Source organism: Melanerpes formicivorus, unplaced genomic scaffold (genome assembly GCF_026170545.1).
Source record: "Melanerpes formicivorus ecotype bairdi unplaced genomic scaffold, bMelFor1.0.p_v2 SCAF_11, whole genome shotgun sequence".
NCBI lineage: Eukaryota > Metazoa > Chordata > Aves > Piciformes > Picidae > Melanerpes > Melanerpes formicivorus.
In genome coordinates this window covers 6474564-6496480 of record NW_027142363.1, presented here as the reverse complement: position 1 = coordinate 6496480, position 21917 = coordinate 6474564, and the positions used below count along the sequence as shown (strand labels likewise).

The window sequence follows — 21917 nt, the reverse complement described above, 5'->3', positions numbered from 1 at the left end:
ATTTTCAGTTTGTTTCTTCCTGTTCTGACACAACACCCAACAGAGGCTCACATGTTACTCAGTAAGTCAACAACAAAACACACAAACACACACACCCACCACCAAACAAACTAACAACAAAACTACCAGCACAGAAACAATCCACAATTCCAGTATTCAGTGCCTCTAAAATATTTACTGGAATTGGGCAGGCTACCTACATCATACCCAAAACAAAGCTCTCTGGCAAGCTGTTAGCACATTAATAAGCCTTCCAGATTACAACAGGAATCTCAACTGCTAAGTATCTTACTTGCAGAACTACACATTTAAAAGTTAATCTTCAAATAATACTGCTCAGAAACTAGACCTGTCGTTACCTGATATCATGATGGACTTCCTTCTCGTATTTCTTCTCTCTGTGTTTTTTACAGCAACAGAAGACAAGAAAAGCCAGTACAGAAAGACCCAGTAGAGTTCCTATAATAGCTCCAGCAATTATACCAGCTGTATTTATAGCTAGAATAGATAAATAACAATACTATTTGTTAAGTGACAAATTTATATGACCAACCAACTTGTTTTCTTTTAACATTAAAAGCAGTGTTTCCACACAATCCAAGTTAATAGCATTTCACTGAACCACAAAGGGCATGCTATGATCACATGCATTTAAAACAACAAGAGTAACAGCTTTCTGCTTAAAAAGCAACATTTTGAGAAGTACAGACTCGAAGTGGCAGCCATCAGCTACTCAACAAGGTTGGGTTTTTTAACCCAGTAGTTTCTTCTTTTAACAGAGGAGAAACCATTATTTGTTTTAATACACAAATGACTGTGTGACCATCATACTGCAAACACTTACGAGGGGTGACATTCAGCTCAACAGAACATTCATCCGTGCCAACTCTGTTTGAGGCAACACAATGGTATGTGCCAGAATACTCTTTAGAGGCATTTTTCAAGAGAAGTTCACCTGTATTTTTATCTGCAAAACAAAAGGCAGAAGTTTACCATTTTCCAACGTTTGATTCCCTATTCAGTACTACAGAATTATTAATCCAGCACATAGACGAAATCTTAACGCAAAAATGTCCTACTAAGCATATCAAAAATCTCCCCAAGTCTATCATGCTGTAAGACTGCTATTATTCCTAAAAGTCTCCAAATTGATTCCACAGCATTTGACTTTAATACTAATCCTACAGGCTAACTGCTCTGTCAATGGAAAGGAACCAATGCTTACAATGTCCAATTCTCATCCTAACACAGAATTCTATACTATAACAGACCAGCTGTAAGTAGATTCCTAGATTCCTGAACTGCTTCACCTTCAAGGAACCCCCACCATTTTAAGATTGAAGGCTTTCACAATTACCAAGAAAATCAAAAAGAACTGGTACTGAGCAGTAATCTTCAAAAACAGCAACAAAAAAAATCCAAAGTAACTTTCACAAAAGCAGAAATTAGCAGAAATTAACCTTCTACAATGAAGGACTCAAAAATCAACCATCACCACCACAGTAATTTGGAATCCATCAGTTAAAATTCACAATATATAACTTTCTTTTATGTCAGCTCTTGTAAGGAGAGAATAAGACTTCTCTGTTACTCTTGGCAATCTTTCTTCTGAAGACATGTATGCTTCTCTAAGCAAGAAGCTCTGTCAGTTGATCATGAAGAGCTCAGTTTGACCTCTAACAAAATTCAGGCTTTCATCTTCATTTCCCTGAATGCAGCTAGCCTAGACTCTGTTCTATCTCTTTCCTATTGTCCACTTGAGCACCAAAGCAGCCAACATCAGCAAGCAAGAGAACAGACTCAGGAACAGGTGTGCATGATTCTGCAGCCTAATGGTACGAATCTCAACTTCAACCTTGAAACATTTTCCAGTATGAATAAAAGAAAGAAAGCCCAGCTTGTTCCAAGGTCAGTTATTACCCAGTGAGAGGGTAATAAGCCACACATATACTAATATTAAGCATGAAATGCTCACAAGTCAAGCTAAGCTAAAAATATGAATGCAGTCCTTCTTAAATATTTGAGAGTAATAATAAAGTTTGTCAGTACTCTGGGTGGAAGTGGTGGGAAGGTCCCGTGTGCCAGATACTCTGCTCCAGTCGTAAGACAAAAGCGGGGATCCTTCTTGTGATGTGCATTTCAAGGTCACGTCTTTTCCAATCTCCTGTGATCCTTCGATGGAACATTTAGTTCTTGCTGGCTTCACTAATAAAGAAAGTATAACTTCATTAACACCAGTCACAATCAAAATGCCTGAGAATTGTTTTCTGGTAGATTGGTCCGTTTTGCTAAAGATAGAGCTTGGGCAACAAACCATTCCTGTGCATGGAAAGACTTTCTGAAATACAAGCAAGCTGTAGAATTTTTTTAAATGCTCATTATTCCTTTCATCTCCCTGAACAGAATAATGTCCACCCCTCCCAAAGCCATAATAATAATAATAATAATAATAATAATAATAATAATAATAATAATAATAATAATAATAACAACAGGTTGGAAGAGACCTTCAAGATCATCACATCCAACCCATCAACCAACCCAACTCACCTAAACAACTAACCCATGGGACCAAGCACCCCATCAAGTCTCCTCCTGAACACCTCTAATGAGGGTGACTCCACCACCTCCCCAGGCAGCCCATTCCAATGGGCAATCACTCTCTCTGTATAGAACTTCTTCCTAACATCCAACCTAAACCTCCCCTGGCGCAGCCTGAGACTGTGTCCTCTTGTTCTGGTACTGGCTGCCTGAGAGAAGAGACCAACATCCGCCTGTCTACAACCTCCCTTCAGGTAGTTGTAGAGAGCAATAAGGTCACCCCTGAGTCTCCTTCTCTCCAGGCTAAGCAGCCCCAGCTCCCTCAGTCTCTCCTCATAGGGCTTGTGTTCCAAACCCCTCACCAACTTTGTTGCCCTTCTCTGTTATAATGGATACATCATCACAGATTCAGTGCAACTTTGCCCAACTGAAGTTTTCATTTTAAGTGTCAAAGACGGGAATGAACACATTAACAATGTCACCAAAAACTCATGAGCTTTATCTTACCAAGTACAGTCAACTGCATTTTCTGGCTTTGAACTCCAGGTGCCTTCTTCACTCTGCACTGGTATGTGCCAGTGTCTGCTGCCTTTAAATTCAGGATATCCAACGAGCCATCACCAGATCTAGGATCAGACTTAGTAAATTGCATCCGCCCATCCAGAGGAGGATAATAATTATCATAAATCCTGTCTACATCATACATAATTATCTGTAATAAAAAAGAAATGCAATTCAGAAATACACTTGCCATATGAATGTTCAAAATAATTTGATGTATTCAGATTCTTGACAGATTTTTTTTCCTACTGTTTTAAATAACCAAATATCTCAAACTTCAAATTATTACCCCACCATACACTTGCCCAAGTAGCAATGTCAACACTGACTACTACTTGAAATAAAGCTTTGCAAAATTGCTCTGGTTTCAGTTTGTAAAACCTGTCTAATAAAAAGGCTAAGGCTTCCAAATAAAAGGGTAGAGTTAATAACCAAATGAGTTAATATATTCACAATTAATATAGTAACAGTTAATATATTCACCTCATGAATCACTTATCAGTCAGGAAAGAAATGCAGGTACAAAATAATTCAGTTTGTTTTCTGGAACCAAAGCAGATTTCAGAGTTCTTCAGCAGACAAGTTTATAGTGAGAGATTTCTTGACATTTCATACTCCATCTGCTACTTCCACTAAATTTTATATGACTGCAATTGAAGTAATTCAAAGTCATTTAAGACCACAAAGCATCCCAGCCTGACTAGATAGAAGTTCAAAATGTCAGTAACAAAGCTGGTATATAGACTTACTCAAACAACTGAATTAAGACTGTTCACATAAATAAAGGTCTCTACTTACTATTTGTTCCTTCTTTTGACTATCTGCTGGTATCAATACCCACTCAATATCTAGAGGACCTTGATCTTCTTCTGAGGTTTCAAAAGTACATGGCAACGTAACTTTCTCTCCTTGTGCTGTTTCAAATGATTTTTCACCTGAAGTTATAACTAGGCTTCTTGATACACCTAGAGAAAAAACATTTTTATGTTTTAAAGACAGTTTTCACCATATATGCTCTATTTTATATTAGTATATGGTACAAAAAACAGTTTCCCTCATCAAGTGTATAGACTCATACATCACAGTCAGGAAGTGGAAAGCTCCCTTTGTGTGGGATGGAAAGAAGTTTAGCATTTGTACATCCACTGTTTTGTACACCTTTCTGGGTACTAAGCTTTGATTTTCACAGTCATTTTATGTGCACAGGTTGCTGACCATCAGAGCTAGACAGTCACACAAACATTACCACAGCCACAACAGAGGCAGGGCCATAATAAAAGATAAAAGACTCTTCTGGTGCATCTGTGGAATCATAGCCTCAGAGGAAATAAAATTAAAGATTATAAACAATGCACTCCTGCTTTAACTTGCTGTCATGGGTTGACTTGAATCTGCTGCTAATGTTAACTTCCATGCTGCTGTCATGTCAGCTTTCAAACAAAAGTGCTGGCTGAAGCAAAATATTACAGGGCTTGAAGCTCAGATTGTAACATGAGAGGCTTCCTTTTCCAGTTGCAGCTTTTGATTTCTGGTTTTGGGGTGTTGGGCTGAGGGTCAGACTTGGGGGAGGTTGCTGGCTTCTGCTACTGCTTCTTCAATTTCTGCACTTTCCTGGAACAGTCTAAAGTAATTGTGCATCATATCAGCTTGTTAAACTCTATCTCAAGTCAGATGGGTTTTTTCTGTGCTACTTTCCCTGCTGTCTGTGTGAGGAGCAGGGGGGGTTGTGAAAGCAGACTGTGTTGACAACAGGACAGTCCATTTTTGGAGTCAATGATGGGACTCAAAAGCAGCTGTCTTAACTGAGACAATCTACCATAGCAGGAGACATAAGGGTTGAGAAAAGAAGCAGTGAGGTAATGAGAGGACACAATTAAGGCTTGAGGCTCATTAAGAGAGTTTTATAAATGTTGTTGGGTTTTTTGGTTGGTTGGTTGGTTGGGTTTTTCTTCCCCTGTGGTGTCTGCTGTGTTAATGTATTTGCTTTCCAGGGGCAGCTGGGGCCAATGTGATGGAGTCTTGTATGAGCTCACTGTGATGATCAGTATCACCTCAGGGGAACAGCTTAGAGCTGTGCTCTTACTCTGCTGGTTACTGGCATGCCAGTTCAGAGCAATACAGAGCTCTCAAGAACATCACTGAGAGATCTGTCCTGAGGCTGCATAATGAGTGGCAGGGTACGTGGGAGAGTATGGGCAAGTGCCTACAACAGTGGTCACCTCTGGTGGTTTGGAATTTCACCCCCAAACAAGTAAGTGCAAGATCCTAAGTCTGCTGTCAGCCTGGAAGTTCATGAAAGACAGAAATGACTATGATGTTTTGAGTCCTGACTCATGCCTATTGAGCCCTTCTCACCACTGTTCAGAGCACACAGGGGCAAGAGGTCTCTGGGCCTACAGACAGACCAATAAACATGGCAGCTACACCAAAGAACCAGCCTGTGACAGAATCAGCTGCTCCTGCAAAAAAAAAACCCAACCAAACAATAAAAGAAATATACAAGGAAAGCAGTTTGTCTGGCAAAGGCTGAGGATGAATCAAGGTCATCACAGGAACAAGATAAAGAGCCAGCAGTGCTTGTTCAGTCTTTATCTGTGGCTCTGGAAGATGGCCAAGGACAAATGGTGGATGAAATGACTAACAGACCCCAGCAACATGAGGGAAGTCTCTCTCCATCTACACAGGCCTGCATTTCAGATGTGAAAGAACAGTCACAGGAGATCGAGTGAATCCAAGAGAACCTGTCCTGTTCCCCACCTGTAAGGTCCTGTGTTTAGGCTTCCCTGTCCAAGGCAGAGAATCTGGGAGGTACACACCACAGCATACCCTGTGATTTTACTTGCATGACCATGGGGAGGACACGAGGAAGTTGGATGGAAAACCCACTTCAGCTGCATGAGTATGTGAATTACAATGAAATTCCCCACCAAAGAATGCTGCCTCAGTTTCCAGTGGAAAATCACCCAAAAAGGAGCAGACACAACACAAGTGATTCCAGTCAGAATTAGAGGGGCCCTACCTCCAACCAGATGGAGGAGAGGGACAGCTGGGCTTATTGGACTATATGCAACCAGTCACTTTGCAAGTTGAACCCACGAGAATATAAAGCTTTAGCAGATACAGGTGCACAGTGCATTATGATGCCATCAAACTACAACAGGTGGAATCCATCAGTATTTGCATAAACAAAGACAGTAGTAATAGTGTGTAGGAATCTAGCATCTCTAGGAATGAGCAGATCAGAGTACATTCATGTTTCCAGAAAGCACAGTAACAAAGAACATAAATTTCTAATGTGCTTTTCAGTGACTTCCATACTCTTTTGTTCCTCTCTCATCCACTGCCTCACTAGGGAACTGTAATACAATATTCTCATCTCCAAATTCAATTTCTGCATTTTCATTTTACTACACTGAAGTGAGATGGGATGTGAAGCACAGTTTAGTGATCAATAATAAAATACATTACGATGTTACTTCCTTAAAAGCCTCAAATCTATACTTGGGAAATTAAAAGCTTTCATTCTGAAGTTGAAAGTCAATCACTGAAGCAGTAACTGTGCTCATCTCCAATAGCAGTTGCTTTGCCATTTGAAGTTCCACAACAGCAGATGACCACAGAATACACACTTGCCTCCCCTCCCTCTGAGGGGACATGCTGAGGATTTTCCAAAGCATTCAAAAATTCAAGTAAGAGGAACGCAATGACATGAGTCTCTTTATGATGGGTAGTAGGTTACAGAATTCACACTTCGGAGGTGGCAGGACACATTTGCACTATGGAAGAAAAGTATAAACCCTCCAATTTTTGGTTGATACACAAGCTGGACAGTTAAGTGTTAGTGTGTTGATTTTTGGATGACTTTTCTGAAAACACAGAACCTAATGGTCTTTTTTTTTTCTCCCTCTTCTGCAATTTCAAACAAATTCAAAAGCAAAGATAACAGACCATTGCAACCAGAGGACCCTGATAGTCCTTTGTTTTGACATAGCTAAGAAGCGTCACATTCTTCAGCTATCACTTGCTTCTCCATTGCCAGACAGCTCCATTTGAGCACAGTCTCAACATGGATGTTACACAAATCGTTTCTCATTCAGACAGCAGAGCACTGAGAAAGAGACACTGGGAATACAGAAGGAAAATTCTGTTGAAAGCCAGAAGTACTACATTTCAGAGACACACTCCCAGAAAACAAGGCTCCAATAGTCCTGCCTATCGCACAGCAGTCGGCTTACACAACCAGCAACAGCTCAGTCTCAGCTTATACCACAGCAGTCCTTTCCATGATCCAAAACATGACACAACATAGTAAACAGAAGCCAAATAAAAGCAGAACCCAACAGCCTGAAGTGACTTGCCAGAAATTTACCCCACATAGAAGACTACTGACAAAACCTGGAACTTCTGAAGTCTGAGTTCATTCATATATAAGCTGCATGTAAACATGCCAGTGGAGGGTGAAGCAGCTAAGGCTAGCTCTCAACAATCGCTCCTGCAGCTTGCAGCATGCATTATTAGCTTATAAGGAGAGATGCCCAAACTGGTCTGAGCCTTCTAAGTCTCAGAGATTTTTTATAAATATCAATTCTTTTCTTACTGCACATTTCCTAACACTTCATTTTTATTATACCAGTGTTCCACAGTCTTTCTTATGCTAAGAACACAAGTATACATATGAAGTTTAACAAAGCCAAGTGCCTTGCACTTGGGTCACAACCCTTGGCAATGCTACAAGCAGAGTGGCAGAAAAGTTGCCTGGCAGAAAAAGACCTGGAGGAGCTAAGCTGGAGTACGTCCAGAGAAGGCTGACAAAGATGGTGAGGAGTCTAGAGCACAAATCTTATGAGGAGTGGCTGAGGGAACTGAGATTATTTAATACAGAGTAGAGGAGGCTTGAGGGGAAACCTCAATGCTCTCTACAACTACCTGAAAGGAGATTCAGGGTCCTCCTTGTCTGACTCTCATCCCTCAGGACTGTGAGTTCTACCAGTGTATGACTGCTGCAGCCCAGGCTGCTACCAATCTTGACACAACTGATAATCTCGCCTGCATTGGTGACCACCAGATCCTGTATTGCATTCCTTCAGGCAGGGCTGTCTGCTCTCTGTCTGAAGAAGTTATCCTTAATGCACTCCAGGAGTCTCCTGGATTACTTATAGTTCACTGTGTTACTTTTCCAGCAAATTACAGAATCACCAAGGTTGGAAGAGACCTCAAAGACCATCAAGTCCAACCTGTCACCACAGACCTCATGAATAAACCAAGTGCCACGTCCAATCCCCTCTTACCACCTCCCTGGGCAGCACATTCCAATGGCGAACAACTCTCTCAGTGAAGAACTTTCTCCTCACCTCCAGCCTAAACTTCCCCTGGTGCAGCTTGAGACTGTGTCCTCTTGATGCTGGAGTGGTTGAAATCCCCCAATAGGATGAGAGCCTGGGAGCACGATGCCTCATGTAGCTGGAGTAACAAGGCTTCACCAGTAGAATCCCCTTGATCATGAGGCCTGTAGTAGACACCACCACCAAGGTTCTCCTTATTCCCTTGGTCTCTAATTCCTACTGCTTTTGTCCAAATTCAGTTTAAAATAGGTTTGAGAGTTTTCAGCCCACATACTGTAAAGCAGGGGGGCACTGTCCCTGGAGGTGTTTAAGACCAGGCTGGATGAGGCTCTGGCCAGCCTGATCTAATGTGGGGTGTCCCTGCCCATGGCAGGGGGGTTGGAACTAGATGATCCTTGTGGTCCCTTGCAACCCTGACTGATATTATGATACTACTATTATACTAAAGAGTCCCTAGACAAGGGAGACTTCCTAGTGTTTAATGGCACAACCCAAAACAAACATAACTCTCCTTCATAGCCAAAATCCCCACAAGAAGCCATCATTTCAATTTTCACTTGCTTCCTCTCTACACAAAACTTCAGTGTCCTCAACTGATATCAGAGGTCTCTGAAATGCTTCTAATGAAGTAACTAGATTAAAAGATGCTTTTGCAAAAATAAAAATAGTGTGACACAACTCACCATCTTCACAACTTTTATAGTACCCAGGAGACAAGTCACATAAGCTGATGGCCACAAGCTGCAGAGTTTCCTCAGGCTGTTTTGCCACCTTTTATTGTGACTGTACCACAAACTGAATCCTAGTTTTACCTGTGAGAGCCCCAAAAGTCCAGAAATGCCTAGTTTCAGGTTTGGGTTCTCAGTTTCCAGCATCTTACCTCCAACAGCAAAGCCTGATTACAGTCTAACTTTCAGGAACCTGGGCCTAAAACACTATGCAGCTTTGGTGCATCTAATTTTCTGCATGTCATAAACCCTACAACTTCTGGCAAACATCATCATACTGCAAAGCATTCTGAAAACACTGTATCCCTGGTCCAGACGACATCTATCACAGATTAAGGCAGAGTTAACCCCTCCTCTGTTTCCATAGGAGTTGTATTGGACATCAGAAATTCAGGCTGAGTAACTTGGGGAGAGAGAGTGAAGATTGTATTCCAATTTTTCTAACAGGTCTAGTCATACTTATTTTCTCAACTGCACTGTTTATTCACAGGACACATGACATGGAACAACACACAAAAATACACATCAACAGTAATCTTTAGCTTGGTAAGCATTAAAGGAATCTTTTTTAAAACATAAAGGACAGCAGTTTAATAGAAGGATGAAACAAATTCATTGCCTTCCATTTAGAAAGTAAATCCAGAAGATTTGGGGATTTCTGATGCAAGAATGAAACTCTAAAATTCTCTTTTATAGCCAAAGTACACAGATACTCTTAGCAAGTCTTGCAGAACAGAATTCAAAATATGTATTGGATCAATATGCATCCTATTGCTTTAGGCCTGCACCTAGTTACCAAAGAACACCTGACCTTTGCAGCTATCTCACCTGAGGTGTGAACAAGCAAGAGATGAAGGGAAAGAAGATGCAAGCACCAGGCAATGAAGTACCAAAAGCTAGATAATCATGCAACAGTGAATAAAATCAGGAAAAACAGTACAGCATTACTGCACCTGAATCTATTTAGGCTGGATGTTAGGAAGAAGTTCTATACAGAGAGAGTGATTGCCCATTGGAATGGGCTGCCTGGGGAGGTGGTGGAGTCACCATCATTGGAGGTGTTCAGGAGGAGACTTGATAGGGTGCCTGGTGCCATGGGTTAGCTGTTTAGGTGGGTTGGATTGGTTGATGGGTTGGATGCGATGATCTTGAAGGGTCTCTTCCAAGCTGGTTTATTCTACTATTCTACTATAGAGAAAGTTTGGCTTTAGTGTGTAATAATTCTAGAACTTGGCAAATAATTCAGATTTTTAGGATAATCTACTGCTGATAAAGGCAAACTACAAAGCATTTTCTAACAAAGAAAGTACTGTCCTGACAGTGCCAAAACAGTTAATGTTTAATGTGCTCTGCAGACTACATTCTTCCCATGCTTCACACTTAACTGTGGTTATCATACAACACTATGATACATTATTTCATAGTAAAGAACAGTAAGTAGTAAAAAAAATAAGGGGGGGGGAGGGGAACCCAACACAAAAACATCACCCCATCCCCCCAAAAGACAACCAACCAAAAAAAAAAAAACCACCACCCAAACCCCACACCACCTAAGCAAAAACATCAAGCACTTCCAAAACTACTGGCATTAACATACCACATACCCCTCCACCTAAACTTCAAAAAAGGCCCAATCCAGAAAGATTAGAGACAAAATAAAAACTTGCCTCTCTACACTAGCCTAAGTCCACCAGGCAGAACACCAATTCCCTGAACACAGACATCTAACATTCAGGCAAAAGACTCTCACATCTGCATTTTGTATCTCCGGGGACAGTGCTCCCTAAGCTAATCAGAGCCACAGATCTTAGTGAAGCCCTTCTACTATGCAAGAAAGGAACAGTTTACAGGGTCATAGTAAAGACAGCTCAGGAATAAAACCATTCACCTAGAAAATAAGGAATTTGGCTCCCAGTCTGTGCTTGGCACACTGTCTCCTCCTTCCTAGTCTGTTTAGCTCCAGACTAAATATAAAAATAGTTCAGGAAGCTAAATCTACAGAACGTTTTCTGGAGAAAATGGACTGAGTTTTATACAGCCATTGATTGCTAGCACAGGCAAGATTTTAAATCTGTCTTTCACATTTCATTGGAAAAAACCCTCCATGCCAGAATAAGCCTGGAGAAGTTCTACTACCTGAAGAGTCAACTCTCTGGTTGCCAGGTCTGAAAACAGCAACCTTCTATTTCCAAACCTCAGTTCCCCTGAGTTTGGCAAGCACGGCTTTCCTGAGGTGTACTTACTGTGCAAAGTCTCCCAGTTGTACTTAAAGTACCCAGTGTGACATTACTTCTTCAAATAATGGACATACCTTCTCCTTACATCTGCTTCCACAACAAAAGAGAATTTCACTTTCTCCTGTTTGATCCCCAGACTCACAGAACACACATGGTTTCAGCAACCACTGAAATCTGATTCATTCCAAAAATTAAAGTTCTGCAGATATTGTAAGCTTAGTGGCTAAAGAGATCAAAAAGACCTGTTCCAATTCATAATGCCACAAACACCACCTTAAAGTGATGTGCTCTGAGCGAAAGCCAAAGCTGAAGCAATCCTGCATTTGGTCTCGCCTGAAAATTCTGACAAAATACATGAATTCAACAATAACTATTGAGCTGCCAAATATCTACCAAAGTTCACCTGAATCCACAAACCCTCTGTCAAATCACACAGGAAAAACAAAACAAACAAACAATAGGAAATAGGCTAAGCATAGTTCTTCAAAGACAGAAAGGGGGAAAACAAACAAACAAACAAAAAAACCCCACCAAACAAAACCCATCATAGCCATGTTTTCAGTCTGAATGCCTTCAGCATTAAATGAATAACCATAATTCACATCATGTTTCATACCCATGCCCCAGTTTAAATTAGGCTGCAGAGTTAAGTTAGAAGGTACTCATCCTCCCAATTTAGTAAGAAAATTCTTAATTCTAAGACTCATATAAGCAGAAATACAAATAACTCCAGTCCTGAACAAGCTTTAATTCCAACGTACAATCCACTGAGTTCAACTAAAATAGTTATGCAACTAAGAAAACCTAAAAACAACAGGCTAAAGCTTTATTGGCCTTTTACTTTATTTCCTCAACAATTTTCACTTCTTCCCTGACATGCCCTTTGCCTTTACATTCTACCCAACATCCCTTTCCTTTTACAACTGCCCTTGTGCTCCTTATTCTTGAAGCTTGTTTGTTGCTACACCCAAAGTCACCAGCCGAGTATCCTAGCAACGGAAGCAGTTGATGACCTTACTCAAGAGGGACATGCCTATCAAGTGGAGAGAAGGAACATTTGTATCTCATTGCCAAAGAAAAGGCTATGCTCTTGGGGGAGGACGACATAAAGAAGTAGGAGACAGTACAACAAATACTGAGATTAATCTTCATTTTAAGCACAGCAATACTGTTCAGACCAACATCTACAGAAGCTCACTAAGAGTTCTGAGTTCTAATGCTTAGTCACATATAAATGACCCAGCATCACCTAATTCAACCTGCATTATCAAGGAAATGACAACTAGATTACTTTTGATTTGCCAAGGTCCTGCCTTGCCATCCTCAGGTTTGATCCCATTGTCTCCCTTTAGGCCACTGTAACACTTTATTTAAAAAGGCAGAAACCCAGAGCAAAGAGCGGACAAAAAGCACAAAGACTTTGCTGAAAACTGACATTGCACAGAATGTTTTGCTTTTTCTCTTGTGGTAGGGCTCTCCAAACTCCCATCCTCCAAGCACAAGGTCCATCACAGAAGCACAAACCCAGGGGGAAGAAAAAAGAAAAAGGAAAAAACCAAACCAAAACAAACAAAAAAACCCAAAACCCACAAAACCAAACAAACTGTATGGCTGTCCTAGCCTTGATAAGGGTTTGTTTACACTCAGGGAGCTCCGTCCTGTACCTGCAACGTCCAATGCTACTGCCAGCTCTCATCTCTGCGTGGTGCTGCACAGCCACGAAGCAGTTTGAACTGAATTTGCCCAAGAGGGAAACAACACACTCCAGAAGAGATTTCTTCTTTTGTTTCAGCTGGAGTGATGCAGGTGCACAGTGCTTCTCAAGACACAAGGGAGGGAAGAAGGTACCCAACAGCATCACTGAAAGTAGCAACAACCTTGATGGATACATGAATTTACACCAGATTTCACCGCATCACATCTGTAAGATAGGTGTAGTGTGAAACCGCACCTTCCGACTGCACTTAACAGCCATTAAGGAACCCCCTAGAAGTAGTATTAAGTGTAAAATGACATGAGGGCAAACCATTGCAAAGACTTTTTTCACCCAAAGGGGCAGGAGAAAAAAGGGAACTGAAATCCTGACACAGCTTAGTTCACAAAAAAGCCTGACTGTCCTCTACCAGTTCTACATGAACTGCATGAGTTGCTTTTGCTTTCAGTCCTGTAAGTCACTTTTTTTCCCCATTACAAACTGATATTGAAAGCTTACGTGCCCACTAAGCAATCAAAACACATGAATCCATTTTTTTTCCCCCTGTCAATTTGATGTCATTTAAAAGTAAACTGAACCAAACAGCTCTTTTGCAGTTTTATTGTGTTAGGCACATCTGTCAGTCAATGCATCAGAGAGTTAAGTGCAATCAAATACTTAACTGAGCAGACATTATTTTCAGTTGAGTAAAGGGGTATTGGCTCTTCTGAGCTACTGAAAATTATGTCATTCATTAGTACAGGCTTGGTTGTGTGGCATACTTTTTGTTGTTTGGTTTGGGTTGTTTTGTTGTTGCTGCTTTTTAAAATCAAACATGAAGCATCATAACGAGAAGAAGAAGTGGATGTCCACCCACCTTTTGTCCCCCCATTCAAGAAACAGAAAGGAATAAGCTGAATAACCCACTCTAAATAACCAAAGTTGGCTAGTCATTTAAAGACCTAGAGAGATTTGAAATATACACATATTTTCATATGCCCTAAAAAAAAAGTGATGAAACACTTCTTGTAGCTTATGCTGTACAATATCATACATAGAATAAACCAGGTTGGAAGAGACTTTCAAGATCATCATGTCCAACCCATCAACCAATCCAACCCACCTAAACAACTAAACCATGGCACCAAGCACTCCATCAAGTCTCCTCCTGAACACCTCTAATGATGGTGACTCCACCACCTCCCCAGGCAGCCCATTCCAATGGGCAATCACTCTCTCTGTATAGAACTTCTTCCTAACATCCAACCTAAACCTCCCCTGGTGCAGCCTGAGACTGTGTCCTCTTGTTCTGGTACTGGCTGCCTGTAATACATCTAAAAGGAAGACCAGAAAATGCAAGATCAGTGAACATGAAATTTCAATTCCCTATATACAAGTTAAAACAGCTGTGAATTTATGAAACTCCTTTAACAGTAAAGGACATCACAGCATTGGTGAATGGCTCCAGCCTACAACCAGTCTTGCTCCTCTATTGCATCAGAACCCACCAGGACACACCAAACACATGCATTTGAGGTTCCAGTTGACTCTTTTGTTACAACTCAGACTCCTCTCACCAAGTTGAATCGGGAAAAGGAACAGTCAGAAAACAGACTTTACAAAAATTTAGCTTTCTTCTGACTTTGAAACTTTGAGCTGGCTTGCCATGGAGCTAGATGAATGTCAGGTACAACATCAAATGCAGTGTAAAAATAACCTCTGAGATAACATCTAGCCATTCAACTGATTGCTTGATTTAGCGATGTAGTTAGACTTCCCAGCTAAGCTCCCTCCAGGCCCAAGTTACACAGATATTTCTCTCCTATGGGAGAACACTGATCAAGCAGAAAGGGTTTTCCTCCTAATGGTCTTCTACCATCCTTCCTGTCATTCATTCCTGCCCTGTACCAGAACAACTCGTTAGCAAAACCGTGTCTTGTTCCAAACAATGCATTCTAACTGATTTTTTTTTAAATACAGTGAGAAAGTCCTAAGCAGCTTCAGCTCAAACCTATTCACCCACCCCATCACAACAGTTGCACAGTAAAGGAAACGACCAGCAAGGATGCAAGGGCTGCTTATGTTCAATCTGCTACTGAAAGAGGTTTTCATAGTTTATTATAGTTTCATTCAGGGTTGGAAGGGACCACAAGGATCATCTAGTTCCAACCCCCCTGCCATGGGCAGGGACACCCCACACTAGATCAGGCTGGACAGAGCCTCATCCAGCCTGCTCTTAAACACCCCCAGGGACGGGGCCTCGACCACCTCCCTGGACAACCCATTCCAGGGTTTCACCACTCTCATGGTGAAGAACCTCCTCCTCACATCTAGCCTGAATCTCCCCACCTCCAGCTTCATTCCATTCCCCCTAGTTCTATCATTACCTGAGATCCTGAGAAGTCCTTCCCCAGCCTTCCTGTAGGCCCCCTTCAGATACTGGAAGGCCACAGAACTAGTTTCACTGCCACTTAGTAGCATGGCTAACAGGCTGACACTGCTCTTCTCATAACCATCCCTGAAAGATGCAAAGTAGTAAAAAGTAGAATTCTCTAAAAAAATAAATTATAAATGAATAGTAACTGAATTCATGTTATATGTGGGGAGAGAAGGGGCACATATTCTTGCAAGCCACACAGTTGTTGAAATTTCTCCTTGTTGATAGCTAGACAGAGCATTTGAAAGCTCCATGAAATTAACCAGAAGTTGCAAGAAGATCAAAAAGAGAGCCCTTGCCATCAAAGCCTTATGAATGCATACAAGTAACAAATTAGGAAGTATGACAAAACAACACTGGCCCCAAAACCAAACTCCCTAGTCTGTACAAATCTCTGTAGGCACTGTGGCAAATGAGTTTTACACAGCTCTGATACTAAGACATATGTGAGGATATTTATAAAGAATTTCTCAAAGCATGAATGAAATCAGTAGCAAAGCAGACAAGCACTCATATGAAAATGCACTTCTTGTAAAGCAGCAATGGAAGCGAACACCAATCATTCAGAGTGGAAGTTTCTTATCTGCGTTAAGTGGACTTGGCTTGGGAAGAGGCTGTGAGAAGCACTGGACGTGAAAACACACAAGCAGCTGAAACTTAATGCAAGACAGGGGAAGCCAGCAAGCACGGAAGCCAGAGGGAGTCACAGGAGACCAAAGTGACAAGCTACAATAATCTCTGCCACAGCATTCTGAATTCATAAAAAACCAATCTGTACTTATCAGAAAGCAAAGGTGAGATTACAAATGCAAACCATGCTCGATGTCACAGCAGTAACTAGCTGCTGAAGTCATCTCTGGTTAAAGTTTTCCATACTTCTTGATGTACTAAGATCTAGGAAAGGAGTCCTGAACTTCAGATTACTTTTCATGTCAACAGACACTTAGGAAGAACTTCAGCCCCGTAACTTGTCACAATTATTCCACAATGGATGAAGCATACCCAGGTTTAGCAGTTAAGAAACTAGGATAGGAATGATAATTTAATTCCTGTGATAGTCAAATTTCTCCTAATTTAAAGCTTCTGCAAGATCAGGTTGCATGCATAAAAACATGAACAGGCTTAAGTTCCTTATTATATGTATTTGACACAGTGTACTAGCCTGCAAATGCTGGCTTACCTTGTCTGCATTAAGCTCTGCTCATGCATGCATGTTACTGGAAATACTTTTGCAGTTTAAAGATAGGGCAATAACCACCGACCTTTCTCAAAGCTTACCTGAACTTTATTTACAAGTTCAATATTCTATTAATAAACCATTACACAATGCAGAACTCCAGTGTAGTACAAATTTACCTACTACTACTATTGTAAAATAAAGAATATCCAAAACACAACCAACCACCAGAAGAGCAGCAGTAAGAAATACTGACTAGTTATTTACCTTACAACTCTACTCAAAACCCTTATTCTCAGGTTCTGCACTTAAAGAGCACAGCATCACTATTTTGTATAAAAGATCTTCTGAAGGCTAAATAGATTACCTCACATGCAATGTTGATTAACAAACAAGATCACAGGTTAGCTGCCTACATTTATTCTCAGTCTTCTAAAACCATAAACAAACGTCAGTTCCCTCCAAATGTAATATGATAGTTTCCTAAACGTTGTATAGCCAGGAAGAGGTCACCAACACATACACAGTCCCTCTGATCACAGCATCACAGAAACTCTGACCAGGTGAGTCCACATCTGGAATAGTGTCCAGTTCTGGGCCCCTCAGTTCAAGGATGACATGGAACTGCTTGAAAGAGTCCAGTGCACAGCCACAAAAATTATTAAGGGAGTTGAACATCTTCCTTGTGAGGACAGATTGAGGGAGCTGGGTCTCTTTAGCTTGGTGAAGAGGAGACTGAGGGGTGACCTCATTAATGTTTGTAAATATGTAAAGGGTGAGTGCCAAGAGGAGAGGATGGAGTCAAGGCCTTCTTGGTGATGCCCAATGACAAAACAAGCAGCAACGGGTGGAAGTTGAGGCATAGGAAGTTCCATGTAAACATGAGGAAACGCTTTTTCTCTGTGTGGGTAACAGAACACTGCAACAGGCTGCCCAGTGGGTTGTGGAGTCTTCTTCTCTGGAGATATTCAAAACCCACTTGGATGCATTCCTGCGTGATCTGCTCTAGGTGATCTTTCTCTGGTGGGGGGGTTGGACTAGGTGATTTTTCAAGGTCCCTTCCAACCCCTAACATTCTGTGTAACACCAAGGTTCCCAGTAGAATTTATTCATTACTAATTACAAACAGCAGAAAAGAACTGTTCTCCTCCGCTACCCTGAAATGCTCAAAGATGAACTCTTCCATTCCTGCAAGCGAAAGGGAAGTTCCCAATTCAGTTATTTATGACTGTGAAATTGACCTTAAAAGAGGGATTAAACCCCCGAGCAGAGTTCACAGACCGCTTAAATCCAAACACTCTCCAATTTCAACATGTAATGGCATAGCCACATTGCCTGCTGAAGGTGTATTTGCACAGTCAAAACAAGCCTCCTTAGTTATACAAAATCAGTTATTTGGAATTCTCTGCTTTTAATGATAATGAAATGAAAAGTTATGCTTGCTTACAGAAGGGAAAACAAAAACCAAACCAAACCAAACAAACAAAACCCAACCAAAACTAACAACCAACCAAACACCAAAAAAAAAAGGGCTGTGAAAGTAGCACATAGTGCAAGCCTTAAAATAATGTAAGTTATTCCAGTACCACAAACCCAAGTAAAGACTTCAGCACCTAGACAATTCTCCACTGTCAACAGCTTTCACTCAACAGCACAAAAATTGGCTTCCTCTACATTTGGTCCATATGGAGAACAGCATCTTACTGACACCCATTCCCTCAGTGAAAGAAGTGATGTCTGAGACACAGAAATATTAATCTAATGGGAAGAAAAAAACAAATTAGCTCAGAGGATGTATCAAGTCCTATGATATACAGATTATTAAATTATTTCCTTCAGAAGGCTGTTAAAAGTATGTGTCTTTCAGAGTACAATCATCCAAACAACCACACAAATGGCATTACTAATCAAAACACAAACATATCACTCTCTTGACTACGTGATCCAATTCCACAGTGAAGTCTGAAGATATCTCTACACTTCAGCTAAAACACAACATTTTGTTCTGGCTTTACATTGTCTCATGATTATTCTGAGCTTCATAGTATCACAGCCTTTGCTATCCTAGCAGTGATACAGCTCATTTGCAGTATATGTAGATATAATTCCACTCACAACACACTTTTTTTGCAGCTTTAGTCTCAAAGAGCATTTCAATATAGATCTTAATTGCCCACCTTGTCAACTCAATACTAGGAACTCAAAGTTCTTACACAGCATCTGTCTTGTTTCTAACTCTGCTCAGAGATACAGTTAATGCAGAGCAACTGATATCCTTTCATGCAGGAGATCAGACTTCATCATTCCATTAGAGAGACAAAAATTTTGATCCCATGACTAATTTCCCAAAACAGCAGTGACATAAAGGCAGTAACATTTTGACAGGAAACAAAAAATGGCCTCTTGACACCACTGATACACATTTTACTGTGAACCTACACAGGTGTTCTTCCATCTTTTGTACTTTCACATGTGCTTGGGTCAACTTTAGTGGAAACTTACTTTTATTACTTTTTTTTTAAGTGTAGGGTACATTAACATGACACTCCAATTGAGTTCATTACAGGAATCTAACAACACCTAGTGTTCAAAATGAAAAACATTTGTCTACTTTTTAGCAGCCTAGGCACGTTTGGTTTGGTTGTGACCTTTGGGTCTTTTTGTTTGTTTGAGCACATCTACTTTTTGTTTTCTCTCAGCAAGAAAAACAAACTACTTTTAGATCCATCTCATTCAACTCCCTTCTCCCCTGCTCTCACATTCTCTCATGTTTTCACCAGAGTTCCATCATGGCTATCGAGCTGGGACAACTGGGTTGCAAGGGCTCTCCTGGAAGCCACCCAGCCCCTTCCACCCTCTCAGAACAGAGCCCACCCTGAACTTTATTCCAGAGATCTCATAGATACAGGGCTGGAGTTAGGGGTTTAAATCTATTGGTTGGTTGGTTTGGTGCGTTTGGATTTTTGTTGTTGTTTGGGTTTTTTTGGGGGGTGTTTTGTTGGGGTTTTTTGTGTGTTGTTTGGGGTTTTTTGTTGTTGTTCTTTTATTTTTGGAGGGTTTTATTCACTTTGGTGCTCACTAGTGGCGCTCACTTGGCCACACGCCCGCAGGAGCCGCTCCGGCCGCCGTCCCGCTGTCCCTACCCAGTCGCGCACGCCGCCACACACTGGCCCTGGCGCACCCGGAGGCGGGACGCCAGTAGCCAGCCACACCGGGCGACTACCACGGCACGGTACCACCGCCGGGGGCGCCGCAGAAAGCCCGTCGCGCACAGACCCCGCCGCCTAAGGAAAAAGGCTTGCCACGGGAGACACATGGAGCCCACAGTTGGAGGGGCTGCCCCCCGCTACCCCCATGGCTGCCAGGAGGGAGGCGAACAGAGACGGGCGGGGAGAAAAGAGGCAAACCGCGGCAGCGACGCTGGCCGCTCCGCCGGCGGGTGGCGAACAAAGCCCCGCTCGGCCCCACAGTGCGCCCCTGCCGCCAACGCCCGCCCGGGCACAGCACCTCAGGCAACGATGCCCCCTTGCATCCGCAGTCTCACCCGAATGAGGGGCTGGAAAAGACGGCGCCCCTCCCGCCACCCAGCCACCTTTACCCCTCACACACACGCAGAGGCGGCCGCACGGGCAGACGTGCTAAGAGGTGCTTAAAGGCGCGACGGGGCAGGCACCTCCTTGGTCATCGGAGAAGCTCAGAGAGCTGCAGCTCCCCCCCACCAACCCTCGCCGTCCTTTCTCCCAACCCGACAGCGCCGCGACGCTCCCTTCCCTTCGGCTGGGCTCCCTTTTATCCACCTGCGCCCGGCACCCACCTGCGGAGCAGAGCAGCACAAAAGACGCTCCCAGCAGGAACAGCGGTGGCTCCATAGCGCGGTGGTGGCGGAAGGCAACCGGCACAAACGATTCCGTCCCCACGACTCCCGGCGGGCAGCTCCCCACCCCGCGCGCACCGCCCAGCAGGTGAATCAGTCCAGCCCCGTCACTTCCGGCCGGCACCCGCCCCAGCCCCCACCCTCACGTCGCTCGCCGGCGCCCGCCTCTGGCAGTGGCACCTGCTACCAACCCCTCCTCGTCCGGGGCCGGTACAGAGCCCCTTGGGGCCGCCCTCGGTGCGGTAGCACGTGCCCACACACCTCAGCGAGGGGCAGCCCCCGCCCGCCGACGGGGTGGCCGCGACACTGCGCACCTCACCCGGCGGCAGCGACGCCGCCTGCAGGCGGGGCTCGCTCGTACCGCGGCCCTCCCCGCTGGCCCGCGCCCGTCGAGCTCCCGCCTGGCAATAGAAACCGGAGGGTACGTTGGCCCCAGCACCCTAAAACCCCGCTTGAGCGGGTGGAGGGTGTCTGCGATAGATGAAGTGACGCCCGGTGTGGTAAGAGCGTAGCGGGGGCCGATGCAGGGCAGACCTCCCGTCGATAATCGTGGCCCTTGCTATTCCTGTGAGCGGCAAAAAGGACTTGGCTTATCAGTCCCCATAGCAACGCTGTTGTCACGTCGCGTGCTTCCCTTACCCAGAGTATACGTCTTTGACTGAAAGATCTGGGATTTAAGAAAACTGGCAAACAAGACAAAAGGAAGATAAGATCCTCTGCAAAAGCATGCAGCCAGACTCTTCCGTAGTGTGATGCAGCTACATGCCACCCAAAATGGCAGCCCCAGCTGATTACAGGGAAACAGGGTTCGCACTCCGTTTGCAGCAGAACCATCAGTTGCATTCATCTGAAGATAAAGCAGACTTGGCGAGGTTTATTCTCCATAATCGTATGCATTCTTTGAATTCATTGCTATGCACATATTACCATATACTTCAGTAGCAAATTGTCGACTAACATAAATGTGTTTCTGTCACTATGGTTTATCCTTGTAAGTGGATAAGGTGCACTGGGGCAAATCCTCTGTTATGTCCACAACTCAGTCTATATTAAGAAAGCGTCCCCATAGCCAAATATTTACACAAATGCAAAAGCTATGTAGTCCAGATCATGCAGGCCAAACAAATTGTGAAAGGCATCGTGTTACTGTTCAATATTTTTCTTTGCTGTCCATAATAAGTCACATTCAAATACATATTTTATATGATTATGTTCTATCTGTGTGAGGTAAGAGTTTAAAAAACAAAAGTTCTTTTTGCCCTTGTTGAAAATATTAGGTCAAATGGGTGACTCCTTATAAGGATATTTTCCCAAATGCTTGGCTAAA

At 42.7% G+C, this 21917-nt stretch overlaps 1 protein-coding gene across 2 annotated transcripts in view; it reads right to left on the bottom strand.

Moving 5' to 3' along the window:
• CXADR (CXADR Ig-like cell adhesion molecule) overlaps positions 1 to 20679 on the bottom strand; it is a 36548-nt gene extending 15869 nt beyond the window's left edge. For both annotated transcript variants that reach the window (XM_068144449.1, XM_068144448.1), the window contains exons 1-6: positions 20531 to 20679; positions 3901 to 4067; positions 3049 to 3253; positions 2050 to 2205; positions 845 to 967; positions 360 to 498 (exon numbers count right to left, since the gene is read on the bottom strand). In XM_068144449.1, the coding sequence (XP_068000550.1) occupies positions 360 to 498; positions 845 to 967; positions 2050 to 2205; positions 3049 to 3253; positions 3901 to 4067; positions 20531 to 20585 (845 nt within the window). In that variant the 5' untranslated portion in view covers positions 20586 to 20679. The remainder of the gene's footprint in view (positions 1 to 359; positions 499 to 844; positions 968 to 2049; positions 2206 to 3048; positions 3254 to 3900; positions 4068 to 20530) is intronic.
• Positions 20680 to 21917: the final 1238 nt, after the last annotated feature.